The 14,990-nt window shown below is 46.4% G+C and overlaps 1 protein-coding gene across 1 annotated transcript in view; it reads left to right on the top strand.

Moving 5' to 3' along the window:
• The window catches only part of TLL2 (tolloid like 2), a 96,241-nt gene that overhangs the window by 52,675 nt on the left and 28,576 nt on the right, over positions 1-14,990 (top strand). The window contains exons 3-7 of the mRNA XM_068398272.1: positions 2,300-2,377; positions 6,301-6,471; positions 8,586-8,703; positions 9,129-9,307; positions 9,597-9,702. Coding sequence (XP_068254373.1) covers positions 2,300-2,377; positions 6,301-6,471; positions 8,586-8,703; positions 9,129-9,307; positions 9,597-9,702 — 652 coding nt within the window. The remainder of the gene's footprint in view (positions 1-2,299; positions 2,378-6,300; positions 6,472-8,585; positions 8,704-9,128; positions 9,308-9,596; positions 9,703-14,990) is intronic.

Raw genomic sequence — 14,990 nt, 5'->3', positions numbered from 1 at the left:
AGGATCTTCCAAAATTATCATGTATGATTCAAAAACACCCTTGTGGGAGAGAAGGGTGTGGGTGCTCCCTGTCTGTACCAGTGAGATTAGTAGTGTTTGAAAATATCCGGTGTATCTGCACAGCCATATCTGGCCTTTGTGTAGTGCTCTCCCTTTTCATCGGCTACAATGAGAGAAAATATGCAAAGATGTTGTAGATTTCATTAGTCACACTAGTTTATTCAAACATCTCCTTTGCATAAGAAACCAAGGCTTGCAGTGATCTCTGGGAAAGAATGTGCTCACGGCTTGGAAAAGCAGCCTGCGCAAAGGACACTGCACCACGGCAGAGGTCAGCAGCTCGGGCGCAGGAGAGGGGGCCTGGCTGTAGGGTTTGGTGCCATCATTTGCAATTCAATCCCATACAGTTCCCTCTTAAGGGAACAATTCACTAAATACAGAGTTGTTCTTTTTTCCTAATTCACCATATAATTCACCTCCCAAGTTCAATTAAGAAGCAATCTCTTTGTGACTGGAAGCAAGCTGCATTTATTTAGAAATACAAAATTATCCTTTGCTTCAGCAAAGAACACATGCCTTAATTCTGGTGGTGAATGGCGGGTTGGGGTTTCCTTTAAATGGAATGGGATATTGTGTGAAGAATAGTATAGTTTGGGGGGGTGAGAAGTCCTGGGGATGTAAAATTTAACTGAGAAGAGGAACTTTTGTTGAGCTTGGGCTTAAGGAAATGACGAGGACTGAGCATGAAAGAAAACAAAGGAAAACCTTAGGATGGGACATTGAGGCTGGAAAAGAGTGATAGAGTTCAGAGCAATCCATCTTATTGAATCAGGCTTTTTCCTGTTCACACATCTAGTGGCTTTTGTCCAGTCAAGCTCTGTTAAATTATGGCACTTCCTTTGGGAGACAATCTCTTGATTTAGTGCATCTCTTGGACCAGGAAGCTTTAACCTACAGTCAGCTGAGAGTCTGTGTATTTTACTTTCCTCTGGTTCATTTTATTGCTGTCTTTCATCATCCCTTTCCTAATAGTCTAATTAGTTATGATAGTATAATGTCAGAGAGGTAGAATTTGATACCATCCTCTCAGCCCTCCTCCAAGGTGTCAGAGATGTACCTTTTTCCCTGTCCTTGCCCCACTGGAGGGGCTGCAGAAGGGTTTGTGAGGAGCCAGCTCCAGAGCAAAAGGAGAGTTTTCCAGCTGGCAAAGGAAGACTAGTTCAGGGGCTGGAAGATGTCCAGCTGTCTTGAAAGTGGGACATCTCTCTTGTAAGTGCCCACATGGCATCCAGCAGTGCCGTGTGACTGACAGTATCTCCCTTTCTGCATATGGTAGTTGACCATGCTCTTCATGCTTTACCTGGCCATCAAGACTGTAGAAACTTGTTCTTGCTAATACCTCTTGCTAATGCTCTGCTATAGAACACTGGTGGGGAGAGGAAGCAGCAGTGCTGTCTGGAGGAAAGGAGACGGTTAGGCACAGTGCTGGTACAAAGATGCCATGGAACAGCTCTGGTTTCTGTGCCCAGTAGCTGTGACATCAAGCAGTCAAAATGTTGGTGTCTCACGCATCATGGGAACATCATGAGTCAGTTTTCCGTGGAGGAAATCAGACAGGCAGGGAGGCACTGAGAGTGGGACCAACCAGTTTTGTTTTGGTGACTGAGCTGGAGGGAGCCACCTCCACGGACAAACATGGGACCTCTGTGTGCCTGGCAGTGCTGTTCCAAAAGGGAGGGGTAGCTGGTGCTGGATGAAGCACAAAAAATACCCCAAAGCTAACACTGCAGTTCTTCCTCCTTTGGTAGCCAGTCGGTATTAGCATCACAGAGAAGGACTTTTCAGAGTAAGCTGAATTCAGGCTGGATGTGTAAGAGTTGATAAGAGTGTATTGGTCTGAATGTAGAGCGTTCTTTGCCTTGACAGTGTACCTTTTTAATTTGAGATTTAATAGTGGTACTTACTATTGCTACCATCTTCCTTGTATACCTCCTATTCTCAGTAAACCTCTGTGGAATTAGCCTTCCCTAGAAGAGACTTTCTGCCTATTCAGTACATGGGGAAACTAAGGCACAGGATGGTGATGAGTTGCAAGGTGTCACTGTAGGCTAGGAACAAATCCAGGAAAACAGCCCAGCTTTATCAGGCTCTTAGTCTCTGCTCCCTGTACAGGGAAAGCAGCCAGTTTCTGTGGCTGCAGACCCACAAATGGCATCACTGACAGCTGCTGTCCTTTCCATGTCAGAGCTCTGCCAGCCTACTCACCAGAAGATGTCTCTCTGCTCTTTTTCCTTTGCAGGTGGCCTGGGAGAAGAGTCTCTTGTGTCAAGTGAGAACGCCACTTCAACCGATCGTAGAAACCAAGCAGTTAAAAAGGGTAATGTGGTACCCCACCCAGACCTTTGGGTATCTTTTATTTACTTTTTTTATCCCCTGTAAAACCATGTTTTGTCCTGCGTACGTGTGTGTGCCTCCATACCTAGGAGACCAGCCCAGCCCAGGCATCTGCAGTTGTTGCTGTTGGTGGACTCTCTGCAAGGGTGGGCTTGCCTTGTATAGTGTGGTGTGTTGACCCCAGCCAGCAGCCAAGCACCCTCACAGCTGCTCGGTCACTATCACCTTCCTCCAGCAGGATAGGTGAGAGAGCAGGAAGAGCAAAAGGGAGAAAACTCATTGGTTGAGATAAAGACAGTTTAATAAGTGAAGGAAAGGGGTGGGGGGAACCAAACCCAAGTGATACGAAGGCAATTGCTCACCCCCATCCACAAGCAGACTGATGCCCAGCCAGTTTCTGAGCAGTGGCTACCTTGGAAGACAAAACTACACAGTTTTTATTGCTGAGCATGATGACATACAGTATGAGATATACATTTGGCCAATTTGGGTCAGCTGTCCCAGCTGCATCCTCTCCCTGCTTCTTGCCTATCCCATTTCTATTTGCTGGGGGAGTGGAGAGGGCTCAGCAGAGTGAGAATAAGAAAGCCTTAACACTGTGCAAGCACTGTTCAGCAACAGCCTGAACATTGGTGTGTTATCAACACTGTTTTAGCCACAAATCCAAAACATAGTACTTTGCAGACTGCTATAAGGAATGTGAACTCCATCCTAGCCAGACCCAGTACATACAGGTAGCCATGACTGTCACTGGGATAGCAAAACCATTTTACTCCAAGGCAGAGTGTAGTGCTAGCTGGCTGCTCCTTGCTGTAGGGATGTTTCAGCTAAATCAGTTTAAGCTTCTGTTCCTCTGAAGCAAGGCTATCAACCAGGCCAAGTTTTGTAATTGTTTTCTCCCACTCATGTAGGTAAGGTATTACTTACAGGATCAGCCCAGACCTGTGATCTTACGGGCATTTCCACCAGGTTGCCCTGCTCTGTACAAGATGTTTACAACCCACTGTGTGCAGGAGGGACTGTTGAATCCCATGTATAGACAGAGGCACTGAGGCAGAGAGACCATGCCAGTAGGTCAGCCCAGGGCAAGGATATTTGCATTCATGGCTGCTGTGTTCATAGCTCAGTGCTGTATTCCATCATCAGAGCTCCTTATGTCTCCCGAGCTGCTGGCAGGCCTGAAGCAGTGGTGCGGTGGACAAGAGCCCTTAAGGAAGGTGCTTCTGTTTGCAAAGCTATGTTGGTGCTTGTGTCTGCCTGTTTCCACTTAGAAATGGGCTGGTGCTGCTGTTGGCATAAAGCTGGGCTGTCTCTGCTGGCCAGGTGAGGCTGGGAGACACCTGAGTGAGGTTCAGAGAGCAGAAGGGATGGTTTCATGGCACATTGCAGATGCAGGGTGCTGCCTGGGCTGTGGGCAGTGTAAGGAGTCTCCCACCCCTGGTTGGTGTGCAGAAACCTCCGAGTGTTGTTCATCATGGAGGGATGGGGGGGATCTGAGAAAGGATCACGGTTGTCCCAGGCTTAGCTATAGTGCAAGTCAGTAAGAGAGGTTAAGTCCAGTTAGACTTAGCATTAGAAAGGCTGCATGGCTTTATCTTTCACTGAAGAAACCCTCTCCATATGTGCAATTTGGCAGTGTCTGTCAGCAGTGCTTCTTCAAGCCTGCTGTAGAGATTTCTTCTGTCCCCTGGTGATATGTTACCTGCTGCCTGCTTTTTTCCCTAAGTCCCTCCTAGGAGGGCATGTCAGGCTTCTCTAGGGACCCACTGCAAATTTAAGTTGTTATGGGCAGAAAATTTTAGCAGGAATTAGGAGCAGTCAAGAGCTGTTGCAGGACTGGTGCAGAGATTTGCCCAAGAAGGTGTGTTGTTGGTGAGGCAGAAGTGTGGACCCAGGGCCCTCTGTGCAGAGCTCCTACTGCACCAGGCACAGGAGAGTGTGGGGCAGATGACTCCTCACTTGGCTTTGCTGGCAGGAGCTGTCTGTGTGCAAATACACAGATTTTGGGCAGCCCCAGGAGCAGGTTTTGACTGGGAGACACAGGTATCCAGAAGATTACTTGTGTCTGGAGACCCTTTCCCTCTTCCAGCTGTGGCCCTTGTAATGCCCCAGCAGTATCTCTGTAGGATAGGTGTATGCAAAGAGGGGGAGAGTGGCTCTTATTTCACTGTGGGAACCCTCAATCTCAGAGCATCTGCTTTGCAGGGTCCAGCAGCTGGTTTGGGGATGGGGCAGCTTCTGAAACGTTGGTGCAACTGGCATGCCAGGGAGGTGCTCAGGAGGAAGAGGAACAAAAGGCAAATTCGTGTCTTTGTTCCGCAGCTGAGTGCAAGGCCTCCAGCAGGAAGGGCTGGACCTGGTGAAGCAGGAGGGAGGGTTTGAAGTTCATTCTTTCCATCCCCCTGAACTGCTTTAATTTCCTTCCCATTGTTTTGATCCCCTCATCCTTGACAGTAGTGGTTTGCTTGCAGGTGCTTCTGCTGTGGGATGAGTGGGAGAAGGGGCTCTCAGCAGCCCCTTTAGTCACTGGAGGAAGGTCTCAGTGGGCCTTGTGCTTTTTCATAACCTGACAGCCCATGTCCCTGACTTGGGAAGCAAAGTTGTAGCCAGTCTTGCTGATTTCCATAGGAATCACAAGACCACAACTGGAGCTTAGATCCTTCTTCCTGGAGGTTCAGAGAGGTCCACCAGCACTGAGGAGCTACTGCCAGCAGTGCTGCCTCTCAAAGTGAGAAGGGGGTTCCCCTTGGTGTGACCCTTTAGGCCAGCACACTCTGCAGGTATAGCAACCCCTGTACTCTATTACTCCTTTGCCCAAGTCCAGATGATGGGTTGGCTGTGTGATACAGGCAGCTTATCTAAGAAATGGTGTCTACGCAGTTCTTACACATGCTAGTAAAGCCCAGCTGGACTATGGCTGCTCTGAGAATTTGGGTCACCCATGGCACAGCAAATAGGTGATGAACAGCCAGGAAGCTCTGAATGGAGGATATTTTCTGCTGGGTCAGACCCACACCATGTTAAAAGTGCAACCTGTGTAGGTGTAACCAATATCTAAGTAGAGCTGCAGCAGCAGAGATGCAGGGCAAGGCACAGGGTCTGCCTCTGTGAATCCTCAGGCAGGTTTTAAGGCCAGCACTGAGCACCACACAGCCAGGCCTCCTCTGCCTTTTTAGCAAGAAACAAGATGTGTTCTGTTTTCCATTTTGTATTTTTGCTTCTTTTAGTTAAAATGAAGAGATTCAGCATGGATGGACATTTGTGCTAAGTATAGAATGCCTCAGCTTTTCCACGCTGAGCATCCCTTCTCCAGTGGAGACTGTCCGATCTGTATATGTTTCCAAACCACCAGAGACCTAGCATGTGAAAACAAACACTTTTATGTAATACTTTTCAGCTTTGAGTATAGGTTTCAGTTTAAGGGGCCTGTCCCCTTCTTCCAAGGTCAACTCGAATGAGTGGTTGTTGCTGCTGTGAAGCTGGCCCTGTCAGAACAAACCTTTCTCTGCAGATCTGGATGAGTAGGGCAGGTTGAGAATATACAGTGACATCTGGGCTTGTTTGATCTCACTCCTCCCATTCCACTTGTTTAAGTACTGCGTCCGCATCTGTGAAGTTGCTGTTGGAGAGAGTGGCTAGAGACAGAAGGGGTGTCCCTTTATACTTTTCTGGGAGAACAGGTTTGCCATAGTGCATAGGGAGGCTCCAAGACAAGAAGGGACAGGTTGGTACAGATTAACTGTCTCTAAGTCCCAAACAAATTGCTGGCAAATCTGGCTATGGCTTCTGGTTTGGATTAACCTCTCGCTTTTTCTGTTTTTCTTTTTCTGAAGCTCCAGGGTATTACCTGAGGGCTGCACGTGGAACTAAAGAGGATTTAAACAGTGTTGCCACTCTGTCTTGCAGACGGCAGGCAGAACGCAACGCTTGCGAGGAGACCGAAGAGGAAGGAATATAAAGATGAGTCTGGGATGGATACACACTCCTCTCCCAGAGTGCGCAGGGCAACAACATCCAGGGCTGAGAGGATCTGGCCAGGGGGGGTCATCCCCTATGTGATCGGAGGAAATTTCACTGGTCAGTAGAGAAAACGTTGCTCCCTGTTTGCTCAGGGGTGAGTGTCTTAAAATGTGTGGGAGATCTCAGGAGCAGACTTTTCCCAGAAATTATGCAGGTCCTTGGGAGCCTCTCTCATGAGGAGGGTGGGCATGTGGTTGCACAAGGAATTGTGCACTGTGGAAGCCTGAGGCTGAAGTGAGATGGTTCTTCTCTTGGAGTCCAAGAAATAACTGTGTGACTTGGTCACTTTTCTTGATTGCTTCAGGGGCAAGCACTTGTGAGCTGCACTCATACCCTGTGTTTCCAGAAAGGGATCCTCTCTGCTGTTGGAAGAGCAGGAGCAGAAGTACAGTGGATTGCTTTCTGAATCCTCACTCAGAGAACTTTCCCTGTTTAGTCTGCTTCCTGACCTGCTGTTTTCTGGGCACCAAACTTCAGGGTGTCCTCCAGCTGTATGAGGGAGAGCAACAGTGAGCTGTGTCCCACGGTGGATGAGGAGCTCTCCAAAGTATCCTTTTTAGGATCTTTATAGCATCTGCAGGGCATTGTCCAAACTAAGATCTCTCTTGGGGTGCAGCAGATCTCTTGCAAGTCTCTTATGCGAAGCAGACAGACAACTTGCTTTGATGCCACCTCTCTGTAGCTCAGTGGTCCCCCATAAGATTGGTTTCCTTGACTCAAGGATGACAAATGCTCTGTGCCTCCCTGGAGCCAGCTCCTTCCTGTGTCCCCCAGGCTGCCTCCACTATCTCCCACTTAGATTCAGCAGAACTTATTCCCTTGAGCTCCTGTGATGTACTTTGTCCCAGCAGCAAAGGGCAGTTTGGGAACCACTACTGTACAGTGTGGGTTTGTCTCCCCAGTTCTGCCCCTCCTGCCAGTTTGGAGTGATCCTCGAGACCTCTTTAACATGTTCACCCAGATCCTGTCTCATTCTGGCACCTGTACTGCTCCAGGAGTCTGTGAAGCCCCAGTGGAAGGGTCTGTTCCCCTCCTACAAAAAGAGGGGCTCATGCAACCTGGCAGAATATTGAGTAGCCTGCTAGCCACAACTGTCCCCCTACATTTGCTAGAGAACAGCCATCCCCACCCCTCAGGATCTGATGAGAAAATCTTCTCTGTGTTATGTGTGTCCCACTGCCCTAACCAGTCCAGAGTAGGTAATGCCATCCTTCCCTTTGGGTGACTGTGTAAGAAGCAGCTCTCACTATAGCACAGTTCTCTCTTGTGTTCAACTTGGTGTTTTGCTGCAGCTTAATCCCGTCCTGGAGCTCTTGTCTGTATTCCTTGTGCCTTTCCGATGCACTTCTGGCCTTTCCCCCCTCTCTAGTCCCTCTGGAGAGTGGCAGCTTGCTCTGCAGCCCTGTGTGTGCCAGAGGCTATACTGGAAACGCAGCGTAGGGAGGCCTCCTGGCCGTGTACTGCTCTGGGGCATCACTTCCCAGCTGTCTGTGTGACTGTTGTGGATGTGCTGAGTGACCACGGGAGGTATCCTGCTCCCTGCTCCTGATGAGAGAAGGTCCTGTGGCCTGTCTTCTTGCTAGTCAGGTATCTCTCTGTGCAAGTCCTGAGGTGTCCCTCAGTTCAAGTGCAGAGCAGCAGTGTATCTCTATACCTTCTTACACTGCCCTGAGACTGCCTCTAGCTCCTATATAGTTTTTGCTTCCAAATTTAAATACCTGGTGGCAGCTTTGCCTTAGTTTTGAGGAGCATCTGTAGCACTCATGAGATTCCTGGGTCTTGAAAGCTGTGTGTGGTTATGTTATGTTGCAGCATGAGAGCAAATTTGGTACACCACCGAGTAGCTGGTGCACAGATAGAACACCCAGCAGCTCTGCCAGAATGACCTCTACTTAGTGAGGTGATATTTCTCATATGCCCAAGTACTGATGTGCTTAACCAAGTTTGCTAGCTGTTTAGTTAGAACAATCAGATCATCAAAGACGAGAGAAAAGTACGATACAGTAAGTTAGTGCTATAGTAGGAAGGGGGTCCCAGATTCCTAGAGGTGTCTACAGGTATAGGATTGACTGTTGGAAAGATTGACTGTTCCCCTATCCAGATGAAGTCCATTAGAGATTTTCCTGAAAGCCAGGCCTTCACTGTTTGCTCTTCTTGGATTTCTTTTTCAGGAACCCAAAGAGCTATCTTTAAGCAAGCAATGAGGCACTGGGAGAAGCACACTTGTGTGACCTTTGTGGAGAGAACTGATGAAGAGAGTTTCATTGTGTTCACATACAGAACGTGTGGGTAAGTGATACACACACTGCCTGCAGCCATCCATGTTAAAAAACATCCCTTCCATTGACAGGTGGCTTTGTAAGTCTAGCTCTGGTCAAAATAAACCAATAGCTACATTGGGGAATCTGTTACAGAGATCCATCCTTACTCCCTGTAAGGTTTGCCAGGATAATTTAGTATTTGCTCAGAACAAGGTGCTAAGCCTTTCTGGATTCTTTTTCCTGGGATAACACTTAAGTGTATATAAGCATTTTTATAGATATGCACTTATTGTGTTTTCTTTATACATACACACACACATACATGTAAGTACATATAGTATATGCAACTGCTGGCCTGTCCTGGACCCTGCCAGATGCCATCTCCTGTTGGTATGTCTCAGACTTCTCCAATTCGTTGATATGCTGCATGGGTTTGTGGGTTTTCTTTTCTAGATGCTGCTCATATGTGGGTCGCCGAGGAGGAGGCCCTCAGGCTATATCCATCGGGAAGAACTGTGACAAGTTTGGTATTGTGGCTCATGAGCTGGGTCATGTGGTGGGTTTCTGGCATGAGCACACACGGCCTGACAGGGACCAGCATGTCACGATCATCAGAGAGAACATACAGCAAGGTAAAATAGCAGTTCAGGTTATTCCACCTGGCTTTTGGGTGGGTGGAAAACTTTCTTGCTGGACTTGTGGAAAACTCTAGTGGTCTGTGAGCTGGGAGGGAGAAGAAGAAATATTGCTAGTCTTTGCCTAGAATAAGGGTCAATATAGTTGGGTGAATAGAGATTTTAGATGTCCAGCTGGAACGTAGGAGTATATCCCTTTCATTCTAGGTGCCAGAGGTAGAAGGCTGGCTTCTTTTTTTTTTTCCCCAAGTGGTTTGTTTTTTTCCCTTTGTGTTTGGCATCACAGGTCAGGAGTACAACTTTTTAAAGATGGAAGCTGGGGAAGTGAACTCGCTGGGAGAGACGTACGACTTCGACAGCATCATGCACTATGCTAGGAACACATTCTCCAGGTGATAATCCAAGGTTGCATGTCCTTAGGACTATTTTCAGTGGTTGTGATTAACTTCGTGGGATACATGGAGCCTAGAAGGAGACCTGTGATCTGTTGCAGAGATATGTGGCAGTTGCAGTGAGCTCTGCTGCACTGCAAAGCTTGGAAAATATTTGAAAAAGCAACATGGGTGAAGAGAAGTATGGTGGACTCCTGTTTTCCCCTCCCCACTATATTCATTGAGTGCAGATAATCTCAGAGACTTTCCAAAGCCATGTTGGCATGTTTTGCAACCTTCCCAGACAGCATGTATCTATGTATGTGTGTATGTATCTGCCCACCTGCAAGGGACTAATACTAAAACCACCTCTGAATCTCTTGATTGTCCAGCTCATGCTTTGGAGTCACAATTTTGCCTTCCAAATCCCTAGCAACTTTGCCAAGGGAGAATTTAAACTCTAGATCATGATTGTTAATTGCTTGGCTATTTTTTTAACCATTTATCCATGTGCTATAAATCACAGCCTCTGCAGCCCTGTTATTCTGTGTGACTGGATTCTTCATGGAGAAGTTTTCAGTCCTGTTCCTGTCCCAACTAACTGACCAATTTCTGTGTAGGCTGTTTACCCTTGTCTCCCATCTCATCCCTCCAGATAGAGCCCATTTTGTGATCAGACAGCTCTACTGGATAGAGAGGTGAAATGAGCATAGTTAGTTATGTCCTGGATTTGGAATGGGAGCTACTGGATGACCATCTCCATTTTGCTGCATTATTTGAAGTTTTTTCCGTAAATCCCACTACTGCTCCTTCCCAAGAGCTTTCCTTCACTACATACCATGAGTAAAGGGGATGGGAGGCAGAGTGCAAATATTTACACCTTGAGAACTTTTTGTTGCAAAAATTAAATGTGTCTTTGGGGCTTTTAAAATATTTTTACTCCCCAGTTGTATGGAATTGCGAAGCCTATTGTTTTGTGCTTTTGTTTCTGAAACCTCATGTCAACCAGGGGAAAATTAGCAAACTTGCTGAAATTCTACGTGTTCTGGCAGGGGGAGATGGTGGCTGGGCAAGGGTACTTTGCAGCCTTTGGAGATTTCTTTGGATTGGATACCCAAAGCAAACAATTTTTCTTCCCTTGAGGCATCTACTGGACCCTTCCTGCATTTGCTAGACTCTAAATGGTTAGAATTGTCTTGCACAAAAGCAGGATTAAGTTATTACCGCCATTTATATTGTGGATGCCTTTGAGTCTGTGTCTCTTGAAAACCAAGGTCCTTCAGAACACTGCTGGGCCAAAAAGGGATAAAAATGGCAAGAGTCCTTCTAAATTTAAATTGGTGCTTAATAGGATTTTTAAGTCTGTTTTCTTTAAGCCCTTTGTCTCTGTGACCCACCCTCACCCCAGTAGCAGTCTTTGTGCAGTAATTGAACCAAGCACTAAGTGCCTCTGTGGGCTGATTGTGCTCTCAGCGTAAATAGGCAGTGCTGGGAACAGGCTTTTACTTTACCAAGACCTGTCTTGACATCTGTTCCCCTAGGGAAGCGATGCTAACTTTGACCAATCAGTACAGGTTTGTGAGTGTATGCATGTCTCTTTCCCACCTTACTGAGTTTTGCAGGTGCTGGCCAATTGCAACCCAAACTGATAAAAGCACAGAGCCCATGAAGATACTAAGTTCCAGCAGGTTTCATTAAGATCAGTGGCCAGGAATGGGAGATAGCCCCTGTGTGATACTGCTAAGGGAAGAGCTGTAGTGGGTGTGTTAATACGTTAGCATACACCAGAAGGTCCACATAGGAAAAACATGGTCTGAACACCCCACCAGCGGAGATGGGGTGTGCGAGTGAGGAGGAGGTGAAGGGGACAGAGCTGTGTCTGTGACTTGTTGTCTGGAAGCAACTCTTATATGGCACTTAGCACAACCTTGTTGTTTATGACTCCTGGTGAATATTGATGATAGCAAATCATATGGTGTTTGCCAGGGTTAAATGCTGCTGCAGATCCTAGGCCCTTTTCATTCTAAACTTTGTACCTAGGACAGAAAGGGACAGTTTTTCTGAGACACAGTGAGTCCTAGCAGTGGAAATTGTTTCCAGTGGTGCTTTTGAAAACTGCTGCAGGAGTCACTGCTCGTTTTCAGTTCAGTGAAACATATTTCTTATTTGCATCTATGGCTAATAGGAATAGGAGTATGGCACGAGGGACTGTAATGACAGCAGTAACAATTTTTTACTGTGGGAACTTCTGTTCTTGTCTATGTTAGAAAATTTCCTGTTTTGCAGAGTATGGCTGCAGGCTTTTATTTCCCAGTGCATTCCTTACAGACATGGCAGCAAATTAAACTGAATATTGCTGTCTCATTAAACAATTTACTTTACAGCTGTCAAGACCCATAAATGGCAGCTTAGCAATAAGAAAGTTTAAACCTCCACAGAGCCCTAAGCAAATAGTGGGTTACCTTAATTCACTAAGCCTCTTGCTAGTAGACATGGCAGCACAGCCTGGAGTTAGAAAACATGACCTCTGCAAAGCTCCCATTTGAATCAGGATGCAGGTAGCACTGTCTGCGTGTCAAGGGGCATCTTCTTGATTATTGGCAGCACACCAGCCTAATCCTGCACAAGATGTGTACACATGGCACTTACATACTCCACAGGTTTTGCTGCGTGAAGTAGAGTTATCTTGTCTCTCCTCTGCAGATGGGGATATAAATACAGAGTTGGAACAAAATGTAGCTGCCCGCAGCTGAGTGCTTAACCTGCCTTGAACATCTGCTTTCTTGAGCAGTGTTTAAAGCACCTGTATCTATTGCCCTCAGATGGGATGGTGAATATTCAGCATTTCTCAAGATGAGTTGATAATTCCATAATGTTTACGTAACACTGTACACATTCAGGGTACTATGTGGGTGCTAATGACTCTTGAGAGCATCTCTGCTTACACTGTCATTCTTAGTTAGTAGCAATGGTGGGTTGTTGTGCTTGACTTACCACTGCATTGGGCAGCTAGTGCATGCTCTGCCCATGCCTGGACAGCAGGAGAATGAGGCATCCAGGATTCCTGGGTTCTTTTCCTGCCTCTGGGAGGAGAGGTTAGGTATCTTATTCAAGAACGGCTTTGGTGTTAGAGTGCCTGAGCTGCTGTGTTTAATGATGTCTGCTTGGTGTTTATGAATTTGTGAGCCAAAGTGTCAGTGCTCTTACAGACACTCACCAAATGTGCCACTTAACATCGTAAGTGTTATTAAACAGATGGGGTTTGGGTGGACAGCATGAGGCTGCTGCGATCTGTGTGGTTTAGGCCAGAAAGACTCTTCTCTGTTTTCAGTTCCTTTCATTGTAAAGTGAGAGGAACTATACTTACTGCTTCGTAATTTGGAGTCATGTTCAGCAATGTGTGTGAACGAAGCACAAAATTCAGTTGGTGGAAAAAGCAAACCCAGAAATCTTACTGGCCCAACCTAGGGTACAGCCTTCTGGAAGAAAATGTGTTTGGCAGGTAATAAGAGATCACAAGGTATTTGAAGCTGTGGGTTGTTTGCGTTGTGTGAGCAGTGCCCTAGGTGTATGCTATGTGCAAGAGGCTGGGAGCTGTGAGTATGCAGTCATGAGGGCTGGAATGGGAAAAAGAATCAAATGTTTGAGTGTGCCAGTGTGGTTTCTCTGTTAAACTTTGTCGTTCCTCCCTGGTTGAGCCTGGAGATCTGCAGAAAGCATTGTATGAATTTTAATGCAGAAAGTATGTCCCTGCCAAACGCCAAGTTCTTCTGTGAACTCCTGAGGAGGCTTGAAAACTTACTGTGAGCAAACTGACCTGTTTCTCTGTTCATGGTGTTTGTGGAATTGAAGGATTTATTTTTGATACATAAATTTAAATAAATTCAGCCTGAGGCGTGCAGCTGGCATGTAGAATGCCAGCCTGAATTTGTCAGTCAAAATTTGATGTGCTCACCTCAGAGCTTGTAAGCACTGATTTTAGTGCTGATCAGGAATTTTCCTACCACTGAAAAAAACCCAACATCCCCCATGGAGGAGCTGATTCTAGTTTTTAAAACAGATTAAATTCCTTCCCCTCTATTTCTTCCTTCAGTTTGAATATTTACAAAAGAATTTTCCACCACAAAAAGTGTTTCATAGAATGGTATTTTCTTTTCCTGAATATTAGCTTCACCTCTGGACAGCTGTGATCCAAATACTCTGCTTGCAGTATTTATTTAAAATTAAACCAATACCAAAAAAAAAACCAAACACCACCTTCTCAAACTCCTTCCCAAGGCTCTTACACAGCTGAGCAGGCCAATGAACAGAATTATTTGTGTACTTAGAACTTAACGCATACTTGAAGACTCTTGTATCCAGACTAGGCAGCACTAAAATTATTGCTTCTGCCCTGATTTTCCATTGGATTCTAGACAGTTGTATCCTGTCCTTCAGAAAGAGAAGTCTGCCTCCCGGAGCTGATGCCAAATTTTCAAGCTCACTGTTAGCCTTGGCACCTCCAAGCCTGTTAGACACTCAGGGGTGCAGTGAAATGGTTTCTGTGGACTGGACAGCCTGGCCACGAGAGTTTGGACTTTACCAGCCTATAGTTCAGGTGTCTGATTCCTCCCTCCCACTTTAGCCCTGCATCCTAATGCTGCCTTGGGGACTCTCTTGCATGCAAGATCTTTCTTGGATGCACAGACTTTGCATTTTGGTGGAAGTGAGCTTAAATCCTTTTCTGGACTGAGATCAGAAGTGCAGTAGAGGCCTCCTGAGTATGAGGTACCACGTGGAAGAAATAGAGGCGAGGAAAAAGAGGCAGAGAGAAATGGAGTTGTTATCTTGGAAACTCATGGAGAACAAAGGTAGAGCACTTGATCTTTCTCTCTTGCCTGTAGCAACTGCAGTCACTGCCAGCCCAACCCCATCTGCGACCGAACAAACTCCCCTTCCCTCTGCTCCTTTCGCTCAAGTGTCCAATCTGTGCTCCTGCTGAGCCATGAACCTTCTACAACAATATTTCATTGCCTTTTCTGATTTATGGCAAAGAATGTATCTATACTCAGACAGAGGCAGCAGCAATCTTGATATATCAAAAGAGGAATTCACTGGCTTGGCAGACTTGCCTGCACATTTGGAAGCTATCTGCTATAGCAAGAAGGCCACATCAAGACATGCAGTTATGACAATCGGCATTGCTCTTGCTTTTTAGCATGGGATATATGGTCAAGGGGATGGTGTGGGAGGCCTGCCAGGATGACTTTCTGTGCATCGTGTCACTTTCCCTACTTCACTGCTCTTTGTCTCTCTGTTCTTCACTTTAG

Source organism: Nyctibius grandis, chromosome 4 (assembly GCF_013368605.1).
Source record: "Nyctibius grandis isolate bNycGra1 chromosome 4, bNycGra1.pri, whole genome shotgun sequence".
Classification (NCBI taxonomy): domain Eukaryota; kingdom Metazoa; phylum Chordata; class Aves; order Nyctibiiformes; family Nyctibiidae; genus Nyctibius; species Nyctibius grandis.
This window is presented reverse-complemented; position numbering and strand designations above follow the sequence as displayed.